The sequence below is a fragment of the Fusarium falciforme genome, chromosome 10 (assembly GCF_026873545.1).
Source record: "Fusarium falciforme chromosome 10, complete sequence".
NCBI lineage: Eukaryota > Fungi > Ascomycota > Sordariomycetes > Hypocreales > Nectriaceae > Fusarium > Fusarium falciforme.
Window position 1 is genome coordinate 3,303,721 of NC_070553.1, and position 27,960 is coordinate 3,331,680.

Consider the following 27,960-nt stretch of genomic DNA (forward strand, 5'->3'; position numbering starts at 1 on the left):
ACCATCTCATGGTATTTCTCAGTGCGGAATGAATGAGAACAAAGTTTTTTATGTCAAATGTCGAGCAATCTATTCAAATGGCGATAACTAGAGTCGTTCAAGATTCTCACATAATCTCAACTCGCCTAACTCCTCCTCAAACCCATATGACAGACAACAGTTCCGGATCAACCCTACACTCACAGGCAGCTCAAGTGTTTCGGTAAGTCCCTCGGTCGCCAATTCCACATTTCTGCCCAGTAATCGAATTAGGCTGTCGACAGAGTCTTGCGCTCGCGGTTCCAGAAGGACCTCAAAACGAACAACATGGCCACCATACACACATCGAGGGCAATAGTCCAGTTATATCCGATGAGATATCGCGGTGCATCGACTGTCTTCCAAACGCTAGTGAAAATTAGTAACGTCCTAGAGACGAGCAGGGGTATGGATGACGACTTTCAATAATGGCAGCCAGGCTCCGAATGTGTTCCCAATAGTATTCATGCTGCTAATGACGATGGCACGCTCCTCGGCGTTTCCAGCGCATATTTCATTAGCCCATGCATAAATCACAGCAGCAATGCCGTCTGCGGACCCTGCAAGGAAGAAGGCAAAGAACTTCAGCCCAGTAGGAACATGCCAAATCGCAAGGACGATGCTCGCAAAGATATTGAGGAACGCAGTACCAGCAATGAGTGAAACTTTGGCGTCATAGGCATCAGAAAGAATGCCACAGATAATAGATGAGACGATGGTAACGGCCGGCGAAACCGTCGTGATAGTGTTGATCGACTCCACGCCGTAGCCTTCGGCTTTGAGCCAAAGTGCCAGTCCACTCTGACTTGAGACGCCGTCGGCTTGGGAGAAGAAGAATGCAAAGGACACAAGCACCCAGAAATGCCACCCAGACAAGACGTTACGGATGACCGGGATAGTGAGAGGTTTCGGAGGCTCTCTGTGCTCCGAGGCCATACGCTCACGAGCCAACTGAATCTCGCGTTCTGTCAAGATTCCTGGTTTGCTCTTGTTCGGATGGCTAGGGAGTGCGACAAAGCCCAGGACGGCGACTGGGATAGTGCACGCAAAACCTGCCCGAAGTTAGCTTTGTAGACGCAAACCAACCCTCGACGGTCAACCGACAGATAATGTAGAGCCATCGCCAGCCTTCGATGCCATGCCTTCCATTCAAGCTTGAGTAAGCGCCGCTCTGAATGTACCCAGAGCTCATACTCCCGACTTGGCTGGCAATAAAGAATAGAGCTCCCCGACGACTCAGCTCTGATCTCTTATACCAGCATCCTAGGTACCACTGAACCGCAGGAAAGAAGAGGCTGCCTGCAGCACCCACAAAGAACCGAATGACGTATAGTTGTTGCACGTTGGTGACTTTGTATTGCACAAGAGTGAGAACACCCCAGATGAGGTCTGCACCAGGGATAAAGTAGGTGGCCGAGAAGCGCGTCATCTACAAGATGCATTAGAATGGCCATTTAGACATATGTGTTGCCAGTCATACCAAAACCGTGAGAGGAACCTGGAGTGTGATGAAGCCAACCCTAGGAGATATCAGTAAGCACGATGGAAGTCGGGAAGCGATGACTACCGTCTTACATGTAGGTGGTGTTCAAGTAATTCAACTCGTTGCCATAGAGCTTCAAATCCTCCTTCATCCCACTCACATATGCCGCACTCGTCGCAGAGGAATCAAGAACCTTGGCCCAGTACGCAAGAAAAACGAATACCATGATGAGGCCATCGAGTTTCATGATCAGCCGCCGCTCCTCCGGAGTGTCGCTTGGAGAAAACCATTGGTACCACTTCTGCCGTGGCGTGTCAGTGGGCGCAAGTTCTGGGAGGGGCGCAGCGGTCTCAGCTGCTGTTTTCTCCGATTCGCCAGTTGTGAGTGCATGGTGCGGCGCTTTTTCAATCGGCATGGTCGCCATGTTTTGTGGCTTGCCCTGACAGCTTGGCAAAGGCTATTTGAAGAACGACAGTCATTCTTGGCTGATTTGTGCAGCCTTGTTGCTTTTCATTCATGCCCTAGCCCCTGGGCTAATTCAGCACGCAATGCCGATCTAGGATGACGAATGAGGGCATTCACGCCGATGATTGTACGAGAAATTACAACCCCAGTGCGAAAGCAACGTTACGGATAAATCCTCCGGAGGCAGAGTGAAAGAGGATTCAACCGTGTCGAACGTGATTCGTCACTCACCATGGTTAAATGTCGGCCAGCCTATTCCTTTCTCGCTTCTCCTTTATGCCAGCACAAAACATTCATAATCTTAAGCGATCTCTTGGAGCTTGTGGAGGTTTATCGAGCCAACCGGGGTTAATGGCGACTAGCTTATGTTAACAGCTACTTAAATCCCACCAGAAATTCTGTATGATGGCAGGTAACCTTTATCGTGGCGCGACAGAGAACAGACCCCACAAGCTACTCAACGCCGTAGATTGCTCGTCCATCATGTTGATTTGGCACACCGGGGGAGAAAGGGCATAACTCTCACATAGAGCTAAAGAGAATTTCTAGTTGCAACTTGAACAATAAAATAGATCAAAAAGAGATTTCACTGTAGCTTTAAATGCCATAAGCAGTCGAAAAGAAATAAAGATGGTCTCACGAGGACAGTCGTGGTTTGGGTCTAGGGTAGCAGAGTGACGCGTGTAAATTTATCAACAAATACTCGACAGCGTGATGTTGTTTAGTATAATTTCAATGGGACATAGTTCCCAATGAACAGTTCTTTGATCGCATTGATTCAGGTTCAAATCGTGTTGGGGTGTTTCCGAGGGGAACACACAGCGATCCGGCTCCAAATCATGTGCCATACTCACTGAGTGCTTACCGCCTCATTCTTCGGTATGTCGGCCGTGAATCGCCTAACTGATTAGGGACTGCCACAATAGATAATCCTGGACACGAAAACACAGAGATGCCGTCTTAGGCAACATTATTAACCTTGTCAAGGTGGAGCTAGAGATTCCAGTAGGGCTGAGCTGGGGATCGGTTGAGATGAAGTGTCAGCCACGCGTTTCAGGGCAAATCCAATCAGCAAAACCCTTGCCAGCTCACCCTCACGCCATTGGTGCAATGGTCCGACGACAATGATTTTACATCTGATTCGTCGGCTATATCTGCCTCGGCAAAGATTCTGCGCCGTTGTACTCCGCCGCACCATCGAGAGCTTACCTTTAACAAGGGTCCCTTGCCGTTCAGAACTTTCAAGTTCGTCGCGGCGCGTTGGATGAGGCAGCAAAGAGAGTCAACTCATACTGTTTGTCGTAGAGAAACCTCATATATTCGCAGTGATATCTCTATCAGAGCTCCAAGTATTTTGTACTCAACCTTCATAGCTTGACCTCACTCTTATCTTGCTGGATGGTGCTGGCCACCAAAAGGCCCACCCTAGCTGCCCAGCCTCATCCGCAGCTGTCACTACGCAGCCGAACAGCATAGCCCACTGGCAGCATCGCGTGAGACAAATGTGGTCCTTCGCTACCCGAAGAAGGCATTCTCTGCGCATATTCTCATCTTGGATTGTTGTAGGCAACAACTGTAGGATCTCGTAGGATTTAAGCACTCCTGTGTTCCCATTTTTCTTTCTGTACTTTCGATCCCATCGTCCTCGCGGTGGCTCAAATTATTCCACGTCCTCAAAGCAGCTCCTGAGCTCGGAAGGACGCGTCTTTAAAGACGAAACATCCACTACAACTCGGCCGAGCATATTTGCAGGGCTGACACCATTCACAATGGCCAACCGTCGTCCAGATGTCCTTGATTACCCCACTGGGACAACAGTGCTTCGCATCTTCCAGGCCATCTTGAGTATCATCATTGTCATTGTTGTGTCCTTCACTGTCAGCGCCGGTATTTTTGCAGGGAATGGCCTCACGCTCTTTGCCGTACGTATTCACTACAGCTGCCTACAAAAAGAACTCCAACAGGAACTTGGACTTTCAAAATATCGAGCGCGACATATGCCTAACTTTGTGAAATAGAGTTCTGCCACCCTGGCCATCTCCCTCTGGATGATCATGGCCCATATTTCATTAGCCCATCTATACAACTACTGGGCTGGCCTGTCGCTCGATATTTTCCTTCTAGTCTTATGGATCATCTCAGTAGCGGTACTTGCCAGCCAGACAGCCTTTCTATGGGGGGCAAGCAATGACATCTGTCGGGAACAAGACTGCCCGGACGCATTCAAAGATGCTACCAAATTTTCTGGATATCTTTTTGCTGCCATTGCTGGATTGGGTGGCATCGAGTTGTAAGTCTTTGAGAGAACTCGGGCCGTTATGGATTGCGTTGATATTAACCAATCGCAGCATATTTTCCTGCATCTTCCTCACCTTCCACGCGATTATGACTTTTCGCCAGCGCCGATATAACCGTATTGGCATTAACATTGAATCCGGACCCATTGAAAATTATCCTAGGCATCCCCAGGAGCCAACTGAATACCATCACTTGGCACCAGAGAGAACATAAGTGCGGACATGGCGATCACCAGACTCGATCGGCAAGGGAGGCGTTATCTGTCATATCGGATGTTTAACTAGAGGGTACTTGGGATTTTAGATGATCTAACGAATTATGAATATGGGATTTTTATGCCTGTCATCCAATTTGGTGTTGTGTCAGTAATGCTATCGTACGTCACACTTCTCCTGGGTATGATCTGATCCCCGATTCAACCCATGGCACGTGCAAACTCTTAGCCCGTGACTGTACTTCAAGTTTGTCAGTCAGGCAGTTGAATAAAGTCGTTTCTATGGATGTAAACATCAACTCGTGGGTGCGGCTGGTCAATTATGTCGGAAATTCTTCCTGGACCTCAAAGTTGGGCTGCACTGGACGGGCAGATAACTCTTGGAACGCCAATGCTACATCGGGAAGATATCGAATCGATGTTGAAAAACTGTCCCAGAAAAAAGCCCTGTTTTCCTTGCGCCAAGTACAGCTTGCTAGGCTACCACGAGTGTCATGTAGGAAGTACAACCTGATCAATGAAACTTGCATTGGGATGACGCAATGTGCAGTCGAAAGATTCGTTGTTCATGGCAGTTTTATCGGCGAAACATTCCTCGAAGTCGTAGGCAGCAACCAACAAGGCGCAGCAGGCATTCTTTGGCAGTCGAAAAATGGTTGTTGGTTGTGAATACAGTCTGCCTTCAGTATCTAGACCTGCCTATCCCCGCAATGTTCCGCGATATGAGTGGCCGAGCATCTCCTCCTAACCCAGATGAGAGAGTGTTGCGCCATTCCGGATACTCGGCCCCGGATAACACGGCTCGACACAGCCCTGCTCAATACGATTCAATGTACAAATAGAAGCATATCTCTTCCCTTGGCACTGCTTCTGTCTTTCAGCTATCATTCGCATCCGAGAACCTTTACTTGACACCAACAACTCATTCACAAGCCCCCGATGCAAGAATTCGACATGGAGAAGATTCAAAGGCGTCCAACGGAAAGAACCTGGGCGCAAAAGACCATGGCGGCGAGTGGATACATTATCCCACTCCTCTTCTTTATCTCTAACATTCTTGAATGGACTCGAGAGCATGATGAGCATACTTCCAATCGCTATCTCACGAATGCCCTTGCCTTTCTTTCTCTGTTCACTACTCGTCTTTCAGGCTATTAAGCCTGCTCACCGCGTCCTGGAATAATGGGGCATAAAGTTTGGGAATGCACAGTTGTGCATGTTCCGCCCAGGATGCTCGTTCTTCCTTGCGAATCAAGGAGTGCTTTGGTAAGGCCTTTTTTCCACCATGAGAGCTTAGTCTAATTTGTTCATAGATCCATCCGACCTAGTCCAAGGAACGGTTGGACCCGAAACTATAGGCTTGATAGTTAATGAAAGATACCCAGCTCTCGCTATTCTTTGTAATCTATATGGAACTAGACTTCAAGTGATCTGCCCCTGCTCAATGTTTGTTTCATATTACTTTTGACGGGTTAGCAGCAATACCACTGCTGTGGCTTGGGATAGTTGTTTCCTATCATTTGCCACGATCGTTAGTGAGAGCTGCTTTGTTTGATGCTCTGACGGTCACAAGACCAAACGTCAAGATGGATTGTTAAGCGGAGGCCGGATTACTTGTCAAGACAGCCATCACATATAAACGCTAAACACAGGACAAGATAGAGCAAATTCATTTTGATCGAAGGTGATAACATTGCATCCCTCTATGGAGTTTGATCTTATGCGACGCTTAACATACAAGAGACAATGCCCTGTAACCCACTTGGCCTTATCCAGACCAGTTGTTAACAGACCAGCGGACCTATTACCAAGTTAGCTAACGGTAATAATAACAGTCACACCTGAAGAGGGCACTCACATAGTCGGCATCAATCTCCTTCAGGTCGCCCAGTCCGAGGTTGGCTGCGTCAACAGCGATTTCCCTCTTCAAAAGCTCGATAGTACGCTCGACACCCTCTTGGCCGAAAATGTTCGAGTACATGAAGGGGCGGCCAACACCGACAGCCTTGACTCCGAGCGCCAGCAGCTTAAGCACGTCAGTGCCATAGCGGACACCGCCATCGGCGAAAACCTCGGTCTTCTCAAAAACTTCAGGTGCCTTCTTATAAATGTCCAGGGCGACCTCCAGGGCAGAGGGGGCACCGTCGAGCTGACGGCCGCCGTGGTTAGAGAGGACGATAGCAGGCACCTTGTGCTTCACGGCGAGCTTAGCATCCCTGACACTCATAATGCCCTTGACAATAATGGGGAGATCAGTCATGGTCTGGAGCTTCTTGTAGTAGTCCCACTATATGGAAGTCAGTAGCCGAAAGTAGAATGGCAAAGCTTCTTGATCGGGCGTGAACTCACGGTGATGTAACGGTAGGTAGAGGACCTAGGGATATCAAGTCAGCAATGTTTATCAATGAAGAGTGGTCTACTTACGACAGGCTGACGTCAAGGCGAGCAGCACGCTGACGGGTTCCGAAGGTAGGAGCGTCAACGGTGAACACGAGAGCATCAGCTCCAGCCTTCTTGCTTCGGTCAAAGAGATCCTGGGTCTCGGTGTCGTTCGAGGTCAGGTAAAGCTGTAGGATAAGCGAATGAACTATGAAGGCGACCCGTCAAGAATTCCTACCTGCTGGAAGACAACTTGGCCCTTGGCCTTGGCGGCGTGGATCTCCTCGATCGAGAGGGTGGCATAGCCGGAGGGCTGCGTTATGTGAGCATGCAATTTGGAGCTTGTCAGCGTGTCATTTTCTTACGATGTAAAGAATGTTGCCCTCTGCAGCTCCCTTGACAAAGTTAAGCTCTGCGTTGGGGTGGCCGTAGATGCCACTGGCGCAGGGGCTAATGTAAAAGGGAGCCGAGAAGTTGTGGCCGAGGATCGTGGTACTAGACAAGAGCATGAGCTTACGTGGCCTTGACGAGCTACCGGGAGGCTTACGGAAGGGACTCCTCAATGTTGGTCACATCATTCATGACACTAGGGTTGAAGGTGTACCGATTGAACACTTCCATATTGTTTCGGTAGGACCATTCACCAGCAGCACCATTCCGGTAGTAGGTGTAGTTCTGCAGGGGAAGATAGTTCCTCGCCGCCCAGTCAAAATCAGGCAGGCCGACCATGGAGGTCAACTTGGGTAGCGTGCCCTGGGCAGTGTCTCCAATGACCTCTTCGAGGCCGGTATCGGGCTCGTTAAGGAATGGACGGGCTGCTAGAGCACCCGCAGCGAGGGTGGAAGTGATCAAGAAGGAGCGCATATTGAAACTGTGATCTGAGAAAGGAATGGCAGTCGCAGAGACTGGTATCGGAGAGGTGTGTTGGCTGCAGAAAGACCTTGTTGGTTTGGGTGTTCGGGTACCTTAATATATCGATCCGTGGTTTCGGGATCTTGTGACGATGCCCTCTCCAAGGCCGATGCGGTTCCGAACCAACATGATTGAGTAATTAATCTGACTTGGCCGCGGAACCGAACCCCAATCATTATTGATCATCTGGATCCTTTACGTTTCATGACGTCTTACCCGCGCGCTGCCCACTCTGTTTGCTACGAGGGATGTGACTGGGGTGTCGAGTTGATGAACCCGTTCATTAGAACGGATGAAGGAATCCACTATTTAAGCTTCATCTGTATGCTTTCTCATGCAACCGTTGAGCCCGATGGAGCCTGCGCCTTATCAATCAGGCGATGCCAAGCCATGACAAATAATCCATGACAGCTTTGTAACTGTGCAGGGACAAGGGGGGCACGACGTCACTGCAGAAGGAGAGGCATTTATCTGATGTACAAGGATAATCTTTGCTGCAAGTTTTTACTACTTGTATCCTTTCTTGCTCCCCTAGACCTATATGCTACCACTTATGGTTGCAGTCTTCAGTCACAAGGCGGAGCCTGATGTTTCCACCATTAAACAAAGAGTAGAGCGTTACCTCGTTTATCAACCTGGGGAAAAAAGTGGCCTTAAACCTCACAATTACAACTGCTTTCATCCCATATAGGGGTCCTTAATCGCGCAATTCGTCAGGTAAGTCTTGGCCCATGTCGCCATCTCGATCTTTATCTCCTGTTGCGTGGCAGATTACGAATTGCCCTCCGCACTAGAGAATCAGCAGTTTTAACATGCGTTTTATGTTCATACTTTGTCGACCAAAATCCATTGTGTCACGAAGAGCTTGGGAGCCCTCCTCGTGGTGGGAAAGCGTAGCAATGGCTACTCCCTATTGTTGTTAGCCGTCGCTATGGAGCTGAGCGTGGCAACCAGAGGTGGCATTGATGGTACGCTCGCCCTTCTAAGTGGAGAGGAGAAGCTCCTCGCAGGAAACTCGGAGCTCGGTAAAGAGAGTGTGGGCCACACATGGTGATGGTACCCGAGTGTTCCGGATCTCCAGAAGTAATGAAACACCAGACCTTATCCCTGTGATGATCGCGCCTCTTTAGTTTAGCCGATCTGTCATATATCTAGGCGGAAGCCTTTTCTCTCCCTCTCAGCATTTCCATAACCCATCTCGACAAGGGCCACGTCACAGTGGCCCATAGGTCACCTTTGGTGTTTACGAGACACTTCACCTCCACCGGGTATTTGGGCCTCCACCTATTCATTGTTGTTTCCTTAGTTCTTGTGCCTTACTGCCTAATGGTCTCTTTCAGAGACGTCATCCAGATCGATAATGCCAAACCTCCCTCCTGCTTTCGGTGGAGGGAATGCTCATGAGTTTTCCTCGTAGACAAGATAGCCAGAGGCCCAGAGGTTATGTTTCACAAACCCAAGCCTTGCAAGAGTGATTTAAGGCAAGGCTAGCGCGAAATAGTCCTTGAGGGGCGCTGTGCATTGGATTTCCATTGTATCATGCCATCGATGAAGTAGTATCTCGCCTTCCAAACATACCGGGCGTAATTATCGACGTTGTTTCTATGCAAAATGGGCCCTTGTCATACCTGATCCTGCGTTATACTCCTTAAACAGGGCTTTAGCGAGGTCCTAGCTTTGCAAATGAAGAATGAAGTCAAGCCTCATGTCTGCGACAAAAATGCAACGGCCTCGAGCTGGTCGCAAGCTTCAAGCAAAGCCATCAAACCAACCCGAATAAAAGAAAACAAGAAAGAAAAAAAAGTTAACAAATGTCAATGGAGATAGAACTAACCTCGGTATCTGGCTAGACGATCATCGAGCACTCCGTGGAGAGCCGATCTGGCTCCCCATCATGCCCATTTTTGATTTCGGCATGATACCGCCTTGCCGGGAAGATACCGAGCCCCACTCCACCCACCTCATATTCAGGTCTCGTTGCAAAGATGAGCTCAAAAGAGCATTTATCTGGGGTTGATTGGAGGAACTGGCTTCTAGTTCTGAAACCAAGCAGCGAGAACATCGAATTTGCTAGATACGCCATGCCTCGTCCGGCCTTTGAAGACCTCCCTCTGCAACAGGGCCACCCTCAGTTTTCTGCTTGGGGCCTCTGGGGCAAGAGTGATGAGCTCGGCACATTGAACTTGCTGACGCCTGAAGTGAGAAAGAATGCCGCGCGGGAGATTCAAACGGGCGACACAATCCCCCTCAGGTTCGTACTTCTCGCCTTCCAACATCCACGAGATTTGCTGCATCAGAATCGCCTGACACACAACAGTCTCCCAATAGATGCCTTTTTGCAGCCCATGAACCCAGTGCGCAAGCCTTGCTCCCACAGAATCATCGCCAAAGGCCACGCCAACGACGACGAGGTTTGTGCCTATCTTGTCTTTTGTGTCATAGGGCATTGCTGACATCCTCACTTCCCAAGCTGGACATCAACACCCAAGGCTCAAGTCACTGGGACGGGCTACGGCACTACCCTTACCAGTCAACCCTGGAGTACTATAATGGTGCCACGCAAGCAGACATATCTGGGAAAGAGGCAACCTTGAAGATAGGAGTGCATAACCTTGCCCGTTCTACTATCACAGGGCGAGGTGTATTACTCGACTGGTTTGGCTGGTCTCAGCAAAATGGCATCCGAATCAACCCATTTGCCGCCGAGGGAATCCCACTATCTCAGCTTCAGGCTGTGGCGCAGTCTCAAAACGTCACATTTGTCCCTGGTGACATTCTTCTCATCCGCACAGGCTGGCTCTCCGCCTACCGAGCCCTTCCGGTCAACGAACAAGAGCGTCTACCCCATCGCCAGGTACGAGCTTCTTGTGGCCTCGAAGCGAGTGAGGAAACTATTCGATGGCATTGGGAGAATGCCTTTGCAGCTGTTGCAAGTGATACCGTGGCCTACGAGGCTTGGCCCAGCCCTCGACCATGCGGCGCGGCAATGCATGAGGTGTTTTTGAGTGGATGGGGGATGCCTATCGGCGAGAGTTTCGATTTGGAAGCGCTGGCAGAAAAGTGCAACAAGGAGAAGAGGTGGGCTTTTATGTTTGTTAGTGTACCACTGGATATTCCTGGAGGAGTAGCATCTCCCCCTTCCGCGGTGGCTATTTTCTAAATGCGGTGTGTTGAACTAACTTGGGAGTAAATGTTGACCATATTTGACTAGTCTGCACCATTTTCATCATTATCCTTCTTCTTTTGCCATATTTTCGGCAGTAATTGATGACAGGGAAGCGAACCACAATCCCCTCATAGCTGTGGTCGAGATCACAGCGGCCATCGAGGTGTTAGTCAGAGACAGATCAAGAACGGAAAGGGTTATTGTGTGATATCCTCTTGCACTAAAATTATCAGAGAAAACATTCTATCAAATACATGACACATCTAATCTAATCTACAGCCACTCTGCCTTGTCTGAGCCTAATGGCTTTGGCATTACATCCCATCCAACTTGATGACCCTTGATGGTAGCGCTGTGCCTAATGGCCTGCATGGCGCCAAAGCCAGTATCCTTGGTCTCGTAGTAGTGCTGTGGTACATCATCGGGCTTCTCAAAATCCTTGGCCTCGAATCCAGTGGCCCCAGGGTATTGACCTAAGCTACGCAGATACTTCATCGTTCCAGCGAGAGAGGCGTCTACCCTCCAAGAACCTCCTTCAATGGCCTGTCGATAAAGAGCTGCAATAACGCCCGTGGCAAGGAAATATCCGCCGGCGTGATCAAGAGCCTGGCAGGGAGTTGGGCGCGCTGCCTCGCCATTGCCCGCGTGTTCGGCCTCTGAGATATTCATACCCGAGCAAGTCTGAACAAGCGAGTCATACCCACGCCTGCCAGACCATGGGCCCTCGGGTCCAAATGCTGACATGTTGGCAAAGATCAGATTTGGGTTAACCTTGAGGAGCTGCTCCGGGGACAGGCCGTAGGAGGCCAGACTGCCCGGTCGGAAGCCCTGGAGGAATACATCACAATCCTTGACCAGTTGCAGAAGACGTTCCTTGTCCTCAGGTCTGTGGATGTCCAGTTGGACGGTTCGCTTGCCCCGGCCAAAGTCTCTGTCCATAGTGGGAAGGTCAGGAAGGTTGGGTGATGTGATCCAGATAACATCTGCGCCGTGGGCAGCGAGTGTCTTGCCACAGAGGGGAGCGGCAATGACACGACTCATGTCCAAAACTCGAAGACCACGAAGGCATCCGGACCCTTGAACAGTCAATAGTCGATTGGAGAGACCCTTGTTATCTCCCTTGGCAAGCTGCTTGAGGGAGATAGGGAAATCGCCGAGGGCTTTAGACTGCGGTAACGAGTCCCACTGCTGATAGGATCTTAGAGCATATGTAGCAAGCTTGCTGTCGAGGGCGACATTCTCAAGATCGACGGCAGCCCAAGAGGCAATCTTCTGAGAAAGCTGATCACGAGTTGCATCCAGTGGCAACTCCATCAGGTCGAGTATGCCATCCCGGTGGTTGGGGAATGAGTCGTGGACGCGGACATGGCCATCTGAGGTCTTGTGAAGCCCGCCAATTGGGCCCCAGGGAGAGGGTGTAGGCTTTCCATCGAGGATGTAAAGCCTTTCGGACTTGAACTCGACGGTTGCATGCCCAGCGGGCACTTGAACATAAGGAACCGATGAGCCGGCGCGCAAGGCTTCAATCTGAGCCGCTCCTAGCGCAGACAAAGCAATAGAGCTCTGGGCTAGAATGCCAATCTTGAATGAAGAAGGTAGTTGAGGCTTTCCATCATCCCCGGGTAGGTCAAGTGAGTCGGGTGCTTCAACAGGAAGGCCCAGACCATGCCAAATTTCTTCTACCACATGCTTGGCCGTATAGGAGCTTCGCTCGTGACCGTTGACCTTGGAGATGCTGTTCACCGTACCATTGCTCGCAGGCTTGAAGGCGGGCACCATAATGTTCAGAAGCGGACCATGTTGCTGCGTGCCAAGAGTATCCAACTCGCCTACACTTCCCTGAGCCCATGGCCGCTTTATAGTACACTTCCAGGCCAGTGCAGGCTCAAAGTACATGTTGGTAAGAATGTCCTCGTCCTTGACTTGGTAGAGCTTCTTGATGGTTTCGTTAGTCAAGACATTGGAGGCCTTGACACGATCGTAAACATGCTTCTGGTCAAACATGACGTCAAAAGTCATCTCGAACGGCCCGGAGTTCTTTGAGCGGATGATACGTGCCAGATTCTTGAGCTCGGTGTTGTGGTTGGGGACATCTTTGGTAGTGAGGGGTGCGAGTTCTCCGTTGTCGAGTTCCTTGAATGTCTTGTCTGCCAAGATTGGTAGAGGTGCAGGGGAAGCTTGCGAAGAGCCGACTTGGTGGCTTCTGATAGGAAACAAGGACGTCTCCTCTCCCTCGTTGAGGTCAACTAGGTGGTACAGGCTGAACTTGAAGACACCGCCAGCATCCTGCTCGTGAGGCGACAGAGGGCTCGCAAAGTTGCCTGTGGTAGCCACTTGGCCCGGATAAGGGAAGTGCAAGATGGAAGCCCTGACGTTGTTTGCGATGGTGTGGGACAGCTCTGATGTTGGTGCAACGACCTCACCCATGACGGCTATCTCATGAGGAGTGGACTTCTCGGATTCTAGCGGACCCATGACACCGTTCTGTCCGTAAACATGGTAGATGAGGCGGCACTTTTCTGACTGGTCGAGTTCAGGGAAGAGATTCTGCGAGTACTGACGGACCCTCTCCAAAAAGTCGTTGATCTGACCGATCAGAATCGGGTCCCGGATGCCGCCAATGAAGATGGTCCGGTAACCCAGGTGCGTGACGCCCTCGAGCTTCACCTGATACGGCGTCGTGATGAACTTTGCCCCAGAAACTCGACAGGTCTTTTCCGTGATCTGTTCGTACGATGCGTGGTCGAGATCAAGCACACCTCCAGGACCAGGAAGGCGGTCGGGTCTTGTCTTCTCGTATAGCGTGTGCGCAGCAACTGATAGGGGAGTACATCGTTCTGCTGGCGACAGAGGCGTAAGATCAAAGGAGTCCTTCCGCATGGTGGCAATCATGGACCGCCCTTTGGGAACGGCACAGATGCCGCCGCACTCCATGATCTTGCCCATATGCCATGCAACGTCGGGCAGAACGCCCTTGGAAATGGAGAAGGCCGCAAATGGAGCTGGATCGTAACACCGGCCTCCAAGAATGATGTCTGGATCACTGCGAAGAGCCTCGATAAACCTGTTAGTTATAGTCAGTATCGTGCTCGTTTAGCAAATGTTTATCATTGAACTCACGGCTCAGCCCCCATCTGGGCGACGACGTCGACGGCTGAGTCCACATCTTCTTGAGTCAAGGGATCGACAGGACCACATGGGCCAACGCGACCATCGGCTAGACGTCCTTTGATGAGTTCTCGGTCCATTCCCGCCTCGATAGTTGCAATCTTGAATGAGTAACCCTCTCGGTCGGCGATCTCGGAAACGATGGCGAGCATTTCAGCGACATGCTTATTGCTGCCATCGCCGCCCACAGAGCCGATGAGCACCTTGGTCTTGTGGTGGAAGCATGCGGCCAGAATGGGCTCCAGGTCGCGGATATACGATCCTCGGCCACAAGTCATCTTGCCCATCCCGAGCTTGTACGGCCCACCGTCGGTAGAGCCGCTATCCACGATGATAGCTGCGGGTCTATACTTTTTGATGCCATACCAAAAATGATCTGAGTTGTACCCGTAGCCAAGCATGGCATTGGGCGTCAATATGGAGAACTCATTGGCTGGAAGGCCATCTGGCTCTAGTCTTGACGGAGACATGGTGGGTGGTGAGTGCCAACTAACGGAGTGGCCTGCGAATAACTAGTGACAAAGTGCAATCGTGTACCGGCATAAGAGAGCCCAGAGTGGTGGGCAAAGACGCTATGTATGTTTATGGTGGACTGGATGAGTGAATTGCCTCGGTACAAATAGAAAGCGGAGGACTTGGCACATTCCGTCATCATCCTTCGCAATTCATGCCGCAGGAGGTGCGGCATCTCGGTATCTGCTCCAGGTGGCGCGAAGCCCGACCGACCAACCAGAGTCAAGTGACATTGCCAAGTATCGCGTACGGCATCATGCCGAGACCTACTGGTCACCCTTTCCCGCCAACGAAGGTGGCGGTAGTTTAGTCTTTTCGGCTGTTGAGTACTGTAGCACAGGCCTCCACCAATCTTATCCTTTCCACACTTCCCCATGTTCCCCGTACTCGTTCACTATCAACTCATCTCTGGGGAGTCTGGGGAGCGGGGTGGTTCATCTTAAAAGGCCCATCAAGCGACTGTCAAGAGTTCAAATACCATCACGGATCCTTAAAGTTTTTCTGAACTCCAGCTCGAAACCAACATCCTCCACAGATCCATATTCAGACTCGACATGCATCAACCAAACACAGCTCCGCATGCAGAAGCTGATCTCACCAAGTCCGACATGGGAGCCAACCATCTTGAAGACGGGATCGAGAAGGGTGAGCATGAGGAGCTATCATGGACCCCAGAGGAGGAGCGTACTGCTGTCCGCAAGCTGGACTGGTGTCTGATCCCATTGTGAGTAGCCCATACCTCCCATCACCACCGCTCACTCATTGACAATACGATAGGCTCGGATTCCTCTACCTCGTCTCCTATATCGATCGCGGTAACATTGGTAATGCCTACACGGCCGGAATGGGCGAGTCTTGGGGAATCACGTCCGGTGAATACTCGTGGATCGTGACAAGCTACTATATCGGTTACATTCTCTTCCACTGGGTATGTATCCACCCCTTCGAGCTGCAGGCGACTCAGTTGCTAATTCGCCAGCACAGCTCATCCTTCTCTGGAAGTTTGTCCCTCTCCGTCTGTGGACTGCCATGATGGCCTTTGGATGGGGAAGCATGAGCATGATCCAGGCCGGCACCAGCAACTTTGCCGGCATGATGGCTCTTCGTTTCCTCATTGGCGCATTCGAGGCTGGATTCGTACCCGCCGTGGCACTGTATATGACATTCTTCTACCACCGATCGGAAATGGGCCTCCGATACGGCTTGTTCATCTCATTCTCGCCCCTAGCGAACTGCTTCGCCTCAGCCCTAGCATACGGCATTGTCCATGCTAAGAGCGGAATTTCGAATTGGCAGTTGCTCTTTATCGTCGAAGGCATTCCGACTCTCTTTCTTGCCGTCCTAGCCTACTTTTATCTTCCCTCCTCTCCAAGCACGTGTAGATTCCTCGATGCTCGACAGAACCAGATCATCGGTGCCCGAGCTATCAAGGGCCGTGGCCAGGACCAACAGGGAAAGCTCAACCTCCGACAGGTCTTTGCAGCCTTTTATGACTACAAGAACTACTTGCAAGCCATCATCATCTTCTGCCTGAACACTGCCTTTGGCTCACTGCCGGCCTACCTACCCACCATCCTGACGTCCATGGGTTACACCTCCCTTCGCGCCCAGGGACTCTCGGCTTGCCCCTATCTCTCTGCCTACTTTGTCTGCGTCTTGGCTAGCTTCTTCTCGGACCGTGTACGAACACGCGGCATCTTTGTCATCATTTTCTCTGCGGTTGGCGCCGTTGGTTACATCCTTCTCGCCACGATTCACACTACCGGAATTCGCTACTTTGCAACTTTCCTTGTTTGCGCCGGGGTATTCCCTGCTGTGGCTCTGACCTTCACCTGGGTTACTGACAACCAAGGGTCTTCATCCAAGCGAGGAGCTGGCTTGACTATCTTTGGAATGGTCGGCCAGTGCGGACCTATCCTTGGAGCAAGGATCTTTCCCAAGTCCGAGGGTCCTTACTATGAGAAGGGCATGTGGATCTGCTGTGGTGTTTTGTTTTGTGCGTCTTTCGTTGCCATCATTCTGAGCCTGAGCCTGCGCTGGCAGAATCGTCAGCGAGACCAAAAGCACGGCAAGAGCGATATTGACCACATTCCTGAGGACATTGCGGATATTGGCGATGCTCATCCCATGTATCGCTACGTTCTGTAAGGGAAAGAAGTAACGCGGCAGCTTCACATAGTGTGTCTGTGTGAGTTGTGGTGGCGCGTCCGCGTTGTGCCCGTAACCTCCTAGACGTGGAATGGCTGGATGTCTTGTATACCTACGATAACTAAGCTAAGCTAAAAACACAAATATCAAGATACATTCATTCATCAAGCCTTTTCTCTTGCCTCATTCTCCCTCCTCCTGTTCCCTTCTATGCCAGAACTAATCTAATATCCCTGATATTGAAAGACCCGTGACTATAGACAAATCCATACAAAGAGATTCTGCTTTTAAAAGATCCACAGCACAGCAAGGGGATGCGCTACGAAGAATTGGCTGACTGAGAGGTGCTTAAATGGCCAAAGTCGACATACATAGATATTAAGGAGACTACCTTACCTTGTTACAATGCTCATCTCAAAAACCTGCCTTCTTGGATGTGTGCAATCGGTTTTCTCAATGAAAGATTTGACTTGAAATACTGCAATCCCTAGCTGGTAGAGGTAGAAAGCGCAGTGAAAAAATGTAGCAAAACCAATGACGCAAAACATCTGCTGTCCTTCAAACCGGCCGCTTTCCCCGCTTCAAGTTAGAAGAGCAGTGGCTAGAAAACACAGGTTGTCTGATAGTCTGTTTATATCACCAATACCTTGGTTTAGCGCATTCGGGGCCGAACCTGACGACAACGGATCGTTGGCGAACATTTCGGTTTCTCCGCATCAGATTCATTCCCCAGAGGCCTTGAAAATTATATTAGACGAGAATCGCATGCACTATGGGGATCTATAGAAGTGCACCAGCTCATATAAGAGAAATATAGATACGTCATTTAAGGATTCACATTCTTCATAGCTAGAGACATCTCTATCGGCTAGTATCCTTCAATTAGTCGTCTACCATGAGGCTAATCTGATTGCTGCAGCCAGATATGTATTCATGGGAAAAACCCAATGTGAATGACCTATCTCACTATTCAATGACTGCTCGTTCAACGTGTCCAGCCAGCAAGGTTCCTCCAAGAGGAATACCACCAGGTATCGACCTGATACATTCCCTATGGCCTTTCAACACCTATCACGAAAAAACAAGCCTCGGGCGGTGGAGTACATCCCCCGTTATCGATTCGGCTAGCAAGCCCAAAAAGGAAGGACGAGGACTTATGCAAGCGCCCTAGCCTTATCCCGGCTTTAAACCGCGACATGTGGAAAATCATATACTAAATGGGCAATTTTGTAGAGATAACGGGACTTTTGCTAGAGTGCCTTATGCGAAACAGGTAAGTGATTTCGCCAGACATGTTTGGCGATAAGCGACGGCACATCTATCCGATATAAGGTAGTATTATGTTGAAAGATAATTCAACCTCATAGCATACTCAAAGGGACATCAAGGCAATCCAGTTAGAGAAATACAGTTTTATATATAATTAAAGGGGTAGTTTTATATAAAAGATATTTTTTATATAATTATATAATATACATCACAAGCGAGTAGGCCATATAAGCAAGTGGGCTAAAAATCCCTCAATCTCTCTTCTTTTCAATTAATTAATTAATTCTCAACTACTAAAGATATCTCGATCAAATAAAGAAGCAAATATCCTTCTTACTCTTTAAGCCCTTCAAAATAACCTAAAATTAAGTATCCAGAGCGCCGCATAGAGCTATAATATACATCGTAATACCTTATATCGCCGGCAAAAAGGCACTCTTTCTCAACGCGATATAATCCCTAAATCACGCAAGCTATCTAATCTAGAGGAATAAATTATTATTTAGTTTATTCTTGACTTAGATTTACGAGGATTTCCCTTGCGATTATATAGTATTAAAGAAATAGCTAACTAATTACTTGCTAACCGCGATGCACTACCTATTGGTAAGAATTAGGCTTTTAACTTCGTTAAGCAGCATTAAGATCTTAAGATATATTTTTTTTATAAGTATAACTATTAAAGGGCTAAATATAAAGACCTAATTATTATTTATAATTAGTTTGCGCTTATAGCAAATATAATCGCGAAATATAATATTACCCTTACTAATATCTATAATTTTAATAAGACTAGCTTTATAATAGGTATAATTATAAGCGGAATAGTTATTATAGGTATAAAAAGGCATAAAAGACTAAAATTAATCTAGCCTAGAAACCAGGAATAGGCTATAATTATTTAGGCAATTAATGCGAAAGGCTAGGCGATCTAGCTATTTATTATAGTTATAGGCTAATATTACCTTACTAATTAGTACTGGGAAAGTAACCTCTTGGGCGATTAGGCTATTACTATGACTTATAATAGCTAGATTAATAATAAGATAGGTCTTAAATAGCTAAAATATTTTAATTAATATATAACTAACTAATTAAATAGTTGCTATTATCTTTTAATCCTTAATAGCTATGAAAGTTACTATTTAATTGATTTTAAGAAATATTATAAAGATAATAAGATTATTATGCTTTATATACCGCCTTATTTATCTTATCTACTTTAGCCCCTTAATATTAGGTACTTTGGGCCTCTTAAAAAGGCATATAATTAAGAGATTAAGTATTTAATTAGATACTCTATTACCTATATTTTAAAGGCTGAGTTCTTCTTAGCCTTTTATACTACTTATTAGGCTATTATAATAATAAGTAATATTAAAGGGGGTTTTAGAGGAGCTAGGCTTATTCCTTTAGACCCTAAAAGCGTTATATTAAAGCTTAATATATAGCTATAGACCTTAATGCCCTATAAGGAGGAGGCTAGCTAGCCTAACCCTTAGGTCTTAAAGACCCTAAGGATAGTCTTTAAGGCTAGCTCTTAGTCTAAATACCTTAAAAGATAAATTAAAAGGCATTAAAGTAGCTCTCTAGAATCTATTCTTAAGGCTCTTAAGTTATTAACTAAGGGAATAAAGGCAATAATATATAAAATAACCTTAATAGAGTCTAAGGTCTAGAACCTTTAATAGTTAGATAAGGCCCTTAGTAAGCAATGTAGAGCAAAAAGAACCTACCTATAAGATAGAGGAAAGATAATTATAGATAAGGCAAGGGAAGTAATTAATTAAATAGATATTAATATATAGGTATAGGCTAAATCATTAAGAAGTAGTAGTTAAGGCAGGTCATCGTGACTAAAGGAAGGCCACTATGGAATATACGGCAAGGCTAGTTATAATAGAAGAATATATTAGATTATTATTTATATATCTGGGGAAGAGGATAGTAATTAATTTTAGTTAATTAAATGCTTTATTATATTTTTATTTAGAATCCTATCTTAAAGGTTAAGATTTTTGGCCCACTCGCTTATATGGCCTACTCGCTTGTGATGTATGTTACATAAAAGAATAATTTATAATTTAACCTGCAAGGGACAGTCAATAAAGTCGCGACATCCATAAACAATCAAGTCGCGAGGAAAGTCACAACTATTTCGATTAACTGTGTGTCTATATCTAGCTGCCATTTCAAGAGATGTTCGGCTATGACGGCAACGGGGAATCACCTCTTTATATCATACGACCCAGATGCAATCTAGACCGCGTCTTGCGAATCCAAGGCGTGACTCCGGGGTTCCAGTGTGAGACTCCGCTAAATATGTTATAGAAAGAAGTCTATTGGATGACGAGTTCGGCATTGGATGATTACTTTGGGTGTTCAACCGAATATGCACCCTATCAGATTAGGGAGTTGGACACGGAAGATACCCAATGTGGTAGGTGTTATTCGTCGCGACACGCTAGTGGCTTCTAGCAGACAGCAAGGCTACAAACCCAACGATTGTATCATCGCTTTCATACGAGTATGAGCATCTAGAGCATTTGACAGACGTTTGGATCCTAGTCTGACTTGTGCAGTTTGGACATATGTGTGGATTCGACGATGCCGGTTTGCCGAGAAGAGATGTACAGATCAAGCTATGTTATAAACCTCGCAGGATATAAAAACAAGCTTCCATGTCTGAGATCCAACACCAGCCCATCTCATCAACATTCTCCAACTACACATATCATATACGGACTGCCGTGCTTCTTGCAAATATGTTGTTCGCCGTCACTCTTACTCTTGCCGCTGCCGCTGCCGTCTCGGCATCGCCCCTTGAGCCTAGGGCCAAAACGGCTGTGCTTCCCTTGAAGCACGTCGTCAAAGCCACTTCGATCAAGAGCCTTGTCCAGAAGGGCCAGGCCCGCATTCACAAGGTCAACGGCCAGGCCAGCACCTCCACTCACGTCTTTGTCAGCTCTGGCTCTGTCACTAACGAGGATGTCTCCTATGTCGCGCCTGTCGTCATAGGAGGTAAAACCTGGGAGCTTATTGTCGACACTGGATGTACGTGACAGATGCTCATAACGTTGATATTATAGATTGTGGACTAACACTGATATAGCCTCCAACACTTGGTGCGGCGCCCAAAGTTCTTGCGAGCCAACATCGACCGGCAAGTCCACGGGTGGCTCTGTCTCTGTTTCTTACGGCTCTGGTTCATTCTCTGGCACCGAGTACAAGGACAAGGTCAGCTTTGGTGGTCTGAGCGTCGCGGCACAGTCGATTGGTGCTGCTAGCACGGCTACCGGCTTCTCTGGTGTAGATGGCATTATTGGCTTTGGACCCGTTGGTCTTACTGAGGGTACCGTCTCCAACGTCAACACAGTTCCAACCTTCTTGGGCAACCTCTACAGTCAGGGTTCGATCTCAACTGAGGTCCTCGGTGTTTCTTTCCGACCTGAGTCTGGTAGCGACGATGATGACACCAACGGAGAGTTGACCCTTGGTGGCACCGACAGCTCCAAGTACTCCGGCTCCCTCACCTACTTCCCAACCCTCACTAGCGGCTCTGCTGCTGCGTACTGGGGTATCTCTGTTGCTAGCTTCACCTATGGATCTACAACCCTCGCCTCATCTGGCAGCGGCATTGTCGACACTGGCACTACCCTCATCTACATCCCTACTACTGCCTACAACAAGTTCTTGAGTGCTGCTGGCGGCAAGACAGACAGCTCGTCTGGTCTAGCTGTTTTCACCACAAAGCCCACATCCAACTTTGGTATCAAGTTTGGGTCAACGACTTACACCCTTACGCCCGCGCAGTATCTTGTTCCTACTGCCCAGTACAGCAACTTTGGCCTAACATCCGGCAAGTACTACGCTTGGATCAACGACGGAGGTAGCTCTGGTGTGAACACTATCATTGGACAGAAGTTCCTTGAGAACTACTACTCTGTCTATGACACCACCAACTCCCGCATCGGTTTCGCTACCGCTGTTTAAGTTGGTCCGAGGGCTTCAGTAGCTTTGAGAAATTGATGGACTTTCCCACGTGCACCTCGAGAGTATTGAGCAAACATCATGTCATGCCAGGAGAGGGGATGCATTACGGGCATGTAAGCTTGATCTAAGGCATAGAAGTACATACAAGTTTGATCAATATATAAATGCTGTATCGGTGAATCGATTCCCTTTATCGTTATTCAAATACCCCGGTCTCTATAGGTCTTAGATCGTTCCAACAGGTTTCAGTAAGCTCAATCAGGCTAATATCTTTAGGGGCATCATCCGGGTAAAGACGGGAGACGTTGCAGTCAATATGCAATGGGTGGAGGACACGCTTTACATTGTGGGAAAAGGGCACCTGTACAGAGTGCAGCTCAACACCATGAGCTCTCAATCATATTAAACTACGTGTCAGAGAGTCATTTTTGGCGCAGCAATTATCACCGGGGGCCACCACCTCTTTCTACTCCTAAGCAGCGGGGATGTGTAGATCTGAACTTATAGCTAGCTAAGAAGTGCACTGATGTGGGCTTGATCACAAAACGCATTTCTTCTTACACTTTCAACTTGTTTAATTAGACCAGTTTATTATATAAATACATACACTGTAAAGTTCCAAGATGCAAACATGCAGATTTATTTACTAGCTTCTGCTCTTTACAAACAGGTAAAGGGATATCACGCCTGGCTCGGTTGAAATAAGCAATTTATCGGAATACATGAAGTCACTTGGTCTTACATAACTCACACTTGATGAGATCCCATTGGATTCCCGTAGGAATACGGCAGGACTTTGCAGACAACGTCCCCATCGTGAAACGGTTCCCCCAAAGCCCTCTTCCCAATCGGGAAGTTCTGGTTCCCCGCAAATTCCCCCGCACTTTCGTTTGCGGCATCACGTGTCGTACCCATCCTTCAACGCCGACGGAAAGATGCCGAGGGCTTAAACTGACTTCCTCCTTCGCAAATGATTAACTGTTTCCCCGGCTGCTCTTCGATATTCTCTTAATCTCGGAAGCCGGACTCCTATACCTATATCCGGCTTGGTGAACCGCAATGCCGTCAAACCCGAGTCCAGGTCCCACCCCCGATGTCGAGATGTCCGTTTCCTCGGCTTCTGGTCCGAGACACGCCAGCCGCGGAGCCAGGAGGTACGGCTTTGCCTGTGCGAGGTGCAAGTCCCGCAAAATCAAGTGCAGTGGGGACCAGCCTGTGTGCAAGGGTTGCCAAAAGAATGGCGAGGATTGCGTCTGGCCATCTCAAGACTCGAGCGATTTACGACTTCGACACGCCAATGCTCGTATCCGATGGCTGGAGGCTTCTCTCCTCAGGAGGTCCCGTTCTCCCCAGATCGACTCGCCGGGCGATACTCAGCCAAACAGAGCATCTCCCCGCCAATCGACTTGCGCAGTGGCCAATACAGACACGAGCCCGGCTGTGAGCACGACCACATCCTCCACAGCAGCTGACGTCGCGTATCCATCTTCTGCGACCGAGATTTGGTTCCAGGTTGGTATTGGAGAGGATGGAGGCGTTGTCTACAACGGCCCAACCAGCCGGTTTCATGCTGGTGCACTGGAGGAGAGTAGCATTGTGCCTACCTCTGAAGCTAGCAATGTCTCTACCCTCTCCGTTTCGGAACCAAAGCGAGCTGCACATGTTGAGACATTACGATCCCAGTGGTCTCTGATGGACTCTGCCTGGCTTCCTTTAATTCAGGCAAAGCCCTTGATGAATGGAACAGGCGTCGACACAAAGGTTGGCATGGCTCTCCTAGATATATACTGGACGTGGCTACATCCCCTCCACAACTGTGTCTACCGCCCATGCCTCGTCATGGATCTTGCTCTAGGTGGGCAATACTGTTCCGACTTCCTTCTCATGTGCATCTTTGCGTTAGCAGCGAGGCATCTACCTGAACAAGACTTGTCTTGCCCTGACATTGGGAAGGGAGAGGACTTTGTCAAACGAGCCAAGGAACTTCTTTTGCAGGAAATGGCAGCAGACAAGCCCACGATACCGACAATACAAGGACTTCTTATCCTTGGGGGGCGTCAGTGTGCCGTGGGAAAGAGTTCTGAAGGCTGGCTCTACACGGGCATGGCAATCCGGATGATGATCGACATTGGGCTTCATCTTGATACTCCAAAACTCGCCGAATTACAGCGCTGGACGCCTGCAGAAACAGAGACCCGAAAGCGATTATACAACTCGGCATACATATGGGACAAGACCTTGAGCCTTGCCCTCGGGCGCCCCCCCTCGCTGATACGACAACCATACCCGAGCACCGACATTCTGGACAAATTCGACGACGCTCGGGACTGGGAACCTATCCACGCTGTAGAGGTTAGCAATATGTACACGCCAACGCCATCATGGAATAGCACGACATTTTGCACCTTTTGTCAACTTCACGAACTCACAACAGAAATGATGTTGCTGTTCTCAAATACCCCAAGCACTGAAGACTTTGCAACAAACATCAACGATCTTGATGCCAGATTTCGGACTTGGTATGATGAGATGCCACCATCTCTCAAGATCAGCGATGTTGGGAGTCTTCAGCAAAGCCCTCCGCCCCACATCATCTCACTCAAGTAAGGCTTCGATACAACTCCTGTTCAAATTTTGTCTTACTGACGATCATAGTCTCCTGTATCACGCATTGCATATCCTTCTGCGCCGGCCGTTCTTGACCTCTCGTGACTCTGCGCTCAGGGCTTCGAGTACAAGCGTATGTGTTGCACATTCGAAAAAGATACATGCAATGTACAGTCTATATGCTCGTACCTTTCCTCATCGGCTCATGACCTACCAAATAAGCTATTGTATCTTCTCTACTGCCACAGTCGAAGCACAGATACTAAAAACGGCAACGAGTCAGGCAGAGCGGGAGGATGCAGCAGAAAGGTTGGCGTGTGCAATCCGAGTACTTCAAAATGAAGCAGCCCATACGCCAGGTAGTGGCAGGAGCCTGGATACGATTCGACGAATGCTCAATGCTGGTTTAGCGCAGCCTCTCTGGAGTGGCGATAGGTCCAGTAGCTCTAGCAGTGGTGTTCACAGACAGCCACATACTGCGGCGGATGGCGAGTCTGATGGACTTTCCAGAACAAGGACGCATTTAGGATCAGAAGCCCCTCAACCCTCTGCTGGCGATATTTCCAGCGCCTCAGAAGACATTTCAGCTTTCATCATAGGCCAGGACTGCTCATGGTGGGACCAAACAGGATATACAGGACTCGACACTGGTGCTGGATTCCACCCGGACTCTTTCTCATGGGGAATGGCAAACGTGTTGCCACAACCCCTGAATATTTTACCACCGCCTGATCAGGGCTGGAATGCATATGGGTCTATGGGATAGTTCTTTGAGGAATGTTGCTGATGGAGAATCAACTCTCTGGGAATGAGCGTGGTAAGAATAGGGCCGTGATGAAACCGGGTCTATGTCAGGGAAATGAGGGCAAAGGAGTTGAAGTAGAAGCGTCTTGTTGAAACAAGAATGATGTGGATCACGTCACCGACTCTTGCAAAACTGCACCCTGAGCGAAGGAGGTAGGGAACGCTGTCATGACATGGTGTATCCTGGGCGTGTAGCTGAACACTTCTATGTATTACAATCGCACGCAGCTCGAGACAACTGCCCTCATTTCCCCTCTCTCTAACACGATGTCACTGGGAGAACAAGAGAGCACCATGCTCAAACCGGCCACAATTCTTATATGCGCACCAAGGTAGTCAATTGATCACATGTGTTGACCAGGATCCCAATCTCGTGCGGTCCTCTTTGATTCACTTCTACAACGTGACGGCATAGGCCAAGTGAACATTAAATACGGGCTTTGTGGGATTCATTAATTACATTCACAGCAGAGATTTAAACAACAAGATGAAGATGGTTATTTGAAACTTGAAAGGGCAGGTCTTATACCCACGCCGAATTTCCATTGTTTGTCTTGATCTGTCGACACTTATTAAGGCTGTCGTTGTCGTCAGAGAATTCCATAGAAACAGGAGAGGATGGGCATCCCAAAACTGGCCGATTGATGCCAGGGTTGACTGGTTGATGAAGACAGTCCGTCGATAAGGCATCCTGATTAGCTCCCACAGAGTTGGTTGGTAGTGCATCAAGAGATATGCACCGAAACTCGACATCGTCTCTCTTTACAGGCGCCTTTCGGATATAGTGGTAGAAGATATTTAGGGCAGGGATTGACAGTCCGTGAGCGACAATAGAGAAGAAGACAAGCCAGTAGACGGTCGGCGTCATGGCTCTAACAAGGTCAGTTTCTTCTTTATCGCCATCTCCATCACTGGGAAAGAGATGGCGGGCATGCTCGACATAAAAGACAGCTCCGGCGCCAATAGGGCCAAAATAACCCATGAAAAGGGCGTCTTTCCAGTTGGAGCAAGTTGCCGGCATGAGTTTATAGAAGGCAAAGATGGCAGGCAGTCGGCGGAAGATGAGAACAAGAAATCCCAACGCAAAAAGGCGGCTCCAGGTGATGCCGGTACCGGTAGGGTCGTCGAAGTCCGACCATGGCAAGATAGTCCCAATGTACATAAAACCGCCAAAGTTGAGTAAGACATCAACGCAGGAGTTGACCTCATCGTGGCGGACCTCAGTCTCCCGCAGGTAATGACCATCCCAGTTCAGCGCGCTACCAGCAACGAAGCAGGCCAACAGGTCATCAGTGCCTATAGCACCGCAAGTGCCAACGATGAATAGTGCCAAGGCAGTCGGAAAGAGCAGATAGGATTCATTGTCAACCCATTTCCTAAAAACCCAGTTAGACTTGAGAGAATAATTGACGGCAAAGTACACAGTAGCCAAGAGAGAATTGACTGGGTGTGATCGGCACATTAAACTCACCTTCTGAGCGCAAAGCGGATTCCTTTGCAAGACCCATAGCCTATCAGAGCCCCATACGCAACCGACAGGAGGATCATATAGAGCCATGTCTCGACGACCCAGTTTTTCATGGCTTCCCCAACACCTCCTCCCAGACGACCGACGTCCTCAGATCGTGGCATCATGGCATGGGGAAACTCGTCAGTCTCCAGGCTGTCTCTACTGTGCTTATTGACTCCTTGGATGTCTGCATGCCGGATTAGATAAGTGGCGAGCATCAAAAAAGGGAAGCCAAAGCCGTCGTTGGCGCCAGCCTCGGAGGAAATGAGGTCGCGTAGCGGTCGTGGGACGTATTTATCGGCAAAGGGGCCCTTGGCTATGGCTTGGGAGAGGATAGGGTCGGTGCATGTTACGCAAGACCCGATAACGAGGGCCGCCAAGAAGGTGACTTTGGGTATAGTGACCATAATGCAAGCCGTTGTGCATAGCCACATTATAGTCATGATCGGTAGAAGGCATAGGGTCATTTCCTTCCATCGCGTGTAATTGTATTTGGCCGGAAGTTGGTATCCTGCGATGACCAGTTGAACGCCGATCATAACACGCATGGTGCCCTGAATTCCCCGTGTTAGCACTGCGCTGTCGACGTCAAGATGGGGCTGTAGGGACAAACCAGTGTGATGGCATTTGTCTGACCTGGGGTGGCAAACCCCCATTTCTCACTCTCAATGAATTTCGCAGATAAAGGTCCAAGAGCGATTCCGAAGATAACAGCAGGCACTGAAAATTAAGAGGGTGAGCTGGGGCTCAATGGCCATGCGCGATGATGGGATGCTGAAGAGGGCCAAGAGGCCAAAAACTGGGGGCGGAGACTGACGAGCTTCGCCCAAGTACCAAGCTTGCTTTATCTTGACAGATATGATGCCATAGAGAACTGTGAAGGCCCCTAAGAAGACGTGAGCAAACGATCAGCGATGAAAGCCAAGAGGGACTAGGGAGATAGTCGTGTACGGACCAAGGACGCCAAGGACTATGTTGAGTTCGCTAACGTTAAGAACAGGCATCCTGTACCT

At 48.7% G+C, this 27,960-nt stretch overlaps 9 protein-coding genes across 9 annotated transcripts; 5 read left to right on the top strand and 4 right to left on the bottom strand.

Annotated features, from left to right (window-relative positions):
• Positions 1 to 248: 248 nt before the first annotated feature.
• Positions 249 to 1,925, bottom strand: NCS54_01292300 (MFS domain-containing protein; the record flags this gene model as incomplete). The annotated part of the gene is made up of 5 exons (XM_053158145.1): positions 249 to 387; positions 578 to 1,070; positions 1,123 to 1,447; positions 1,499 to 1,538; positions 1,594 to 1,925. 5 exons carry the CDS (start codon positions 1,923 to 1,925, stop codon positions 249 to 251), a joined length of 1,329 nt encoding a protein of 442 aa, XP_053014120.1.
• Positions 1,926 to 3,735: 1,810 nt separating this feature from the next.
• Positions 3,736 to 4,477, top strand: NCS54_01292400 (Hypothetical protein; the record flags this gene model as incomplete). The annotated part of the gene is made up of 3 exons (XM_053158146.1): positions 3,736 to 3,888; positions 3,985 to 4,256; positions 4,315 to 4,477. 3 exons carry the CDS (start codon positions 3,736 to 3,738, stop codon positions 4,475 to 4,477), a joined length of 588 nt encoding a protein of 195 aa, XP_053014121.1.
• A 1,769-nt stretch (positions 4,478 to 6,246) lies between these two features.
• NCS54_01292500 (FMN hydroxy acid dehydrogenase domain-containing protein) lies at positions 6,247 to 7,721 on the bottom strand (the record flags this gene model as incomplete). Its single annotated transcript, XM_053158147.1, has 7 exons — positions 6,247 to 6,279; positions 6,337 to 6,765; positions 6,828 to 6,852; positions 6,903 to 7,045; positions 7,096 to 7,170; positions 7,223 to 7,352; positions 7,405 to 7,721. 7 exons carry the CDS (start codon positions 7,719 to 7,721, stop codon positions 6,247 to 6,249), a joined length of 1,152 nt encoding a protein of 383 aa, XP_053014122.1.
• Positions 7,722 to 9,754: 2,033 nt separating this feature from the next.
• Positions 9,755 to 10,929, top strand: NCS54_01292600 (Hypothetical protein; the record flags this gene model as incomplete). The annotated part of the gene is made up of 3 exons (XM_053158148.1): positions 9,755 to 10,020; positions 10,087 to 10,180; positions 10,240 to 10,929. 3 exons carry the CDS (start codon positions 9,755 to 9,757, stop codon positions 10,927 to 10,929), a joined length of 1,050 nt encoding a protein of 349 aa, XP_053014123.1.
• A 279-nt stretch (positions 10,930 to 11,208) lies between these two features.
• Positions 11,209 to 14,573, bottom strand: NCS54_01292700 (Hypothetical protein; the record flags this gene model as incomplete). The annotated part of the gene is made up of 2 exons (XM_053158149.1): positions 11,209 to 13,999; positions 14,056 to 14,573. 2 exons carry the CDS (start codon positions 14,571 to 14,573, stop codon positions 11,209 to 11,211), a joined length of 3,309 nt encoding a protein of 1,102 aa, XP_053014124.1.
• Positions 14,574 to 15,170: 597 nt separating this feature from the next.
• On the top strand, positions 15,171 to 16,764 carry NCS54_01292800 (MFS domain-containing protein; the record flags this gene model as incomplete). Its single annotated transcript, XM_053158150.1, has 3 exons — positions 15,171 to 15,340; positions 15,394 to 15,544; positions 15,601 to 16,764. The coding sequence occupies 3 exons, from the start codon at positions 15,171 to 15,173 to the stop codon at positions 16,762 to 16,764; spliced, it is 1,485 nt and encodes a 494-aa protein (XP_053014125.1).
• Positions 16,765 to 20,798: 4,034 nt separating this feature from the next.
• NCS54_01292900 (Hypothetical protein) lies at positions 20,799 to 22,026 on the top strand (the record flags this gene model as incomplete). Its single annotated transcript, XM_053158151.1, has 2 exons — positions 20,799 to 21,087; positions 21,146 to 22,026. 2 exons carry the CDS (start codon positions 20,799 to 20,801, stop codon positions 22,024 to 22,026), a joined length of 1,170 nt encoding a protein of 389 aa, XP_053014126.1.
• A 1,059-nt stretch (positions 22,027 to 23,085) lies between these two features.
• NCS54_01293000 (Zn(2)-C6 fungal-type domain-containing protein) lies at positions 23,086 to 24,633 on the top strand (the record flags this gene model as incomplete). Its single annotated transcript, XM_053158152.1, has 1 exon — positions 23,086 to 24,633. The coding sequence occupies one exon, from the start codon at positions 23,086 to 23,088 to the stop codon at positions 24,631 to 24,633; it is 1,548 nt and encodes a 515-aa protein (XP_053014127.1).
• A 1,327-nt stretch (positions 24,634 to 25,960) lies between these two features.
• NCS54_01293100 (Na-H-Exchanger domain-containing protein) lies at positions 25,961 to 27,951 on the bottom strand (the record flags this gene model as incomplete). The annotated part of the gene is made up of 5 exons (XM_053158153.1): positions 25,961 to 26,813; positions 26,909 to 27,501; positions 27,561 to 27,667; positions 27,765 to 27,833; positions 27,903 to 27,951. 5 exons carry the CDS (start codon positions 27,949 to 27,951, stop codon positions 25,961 to 25,963), a joined length of 1,671 nt encoding a protein of 556 aa, XP_053014128.1.
• Positions 27,952 to 27,960: the final 9 nt, after the last annotated feature.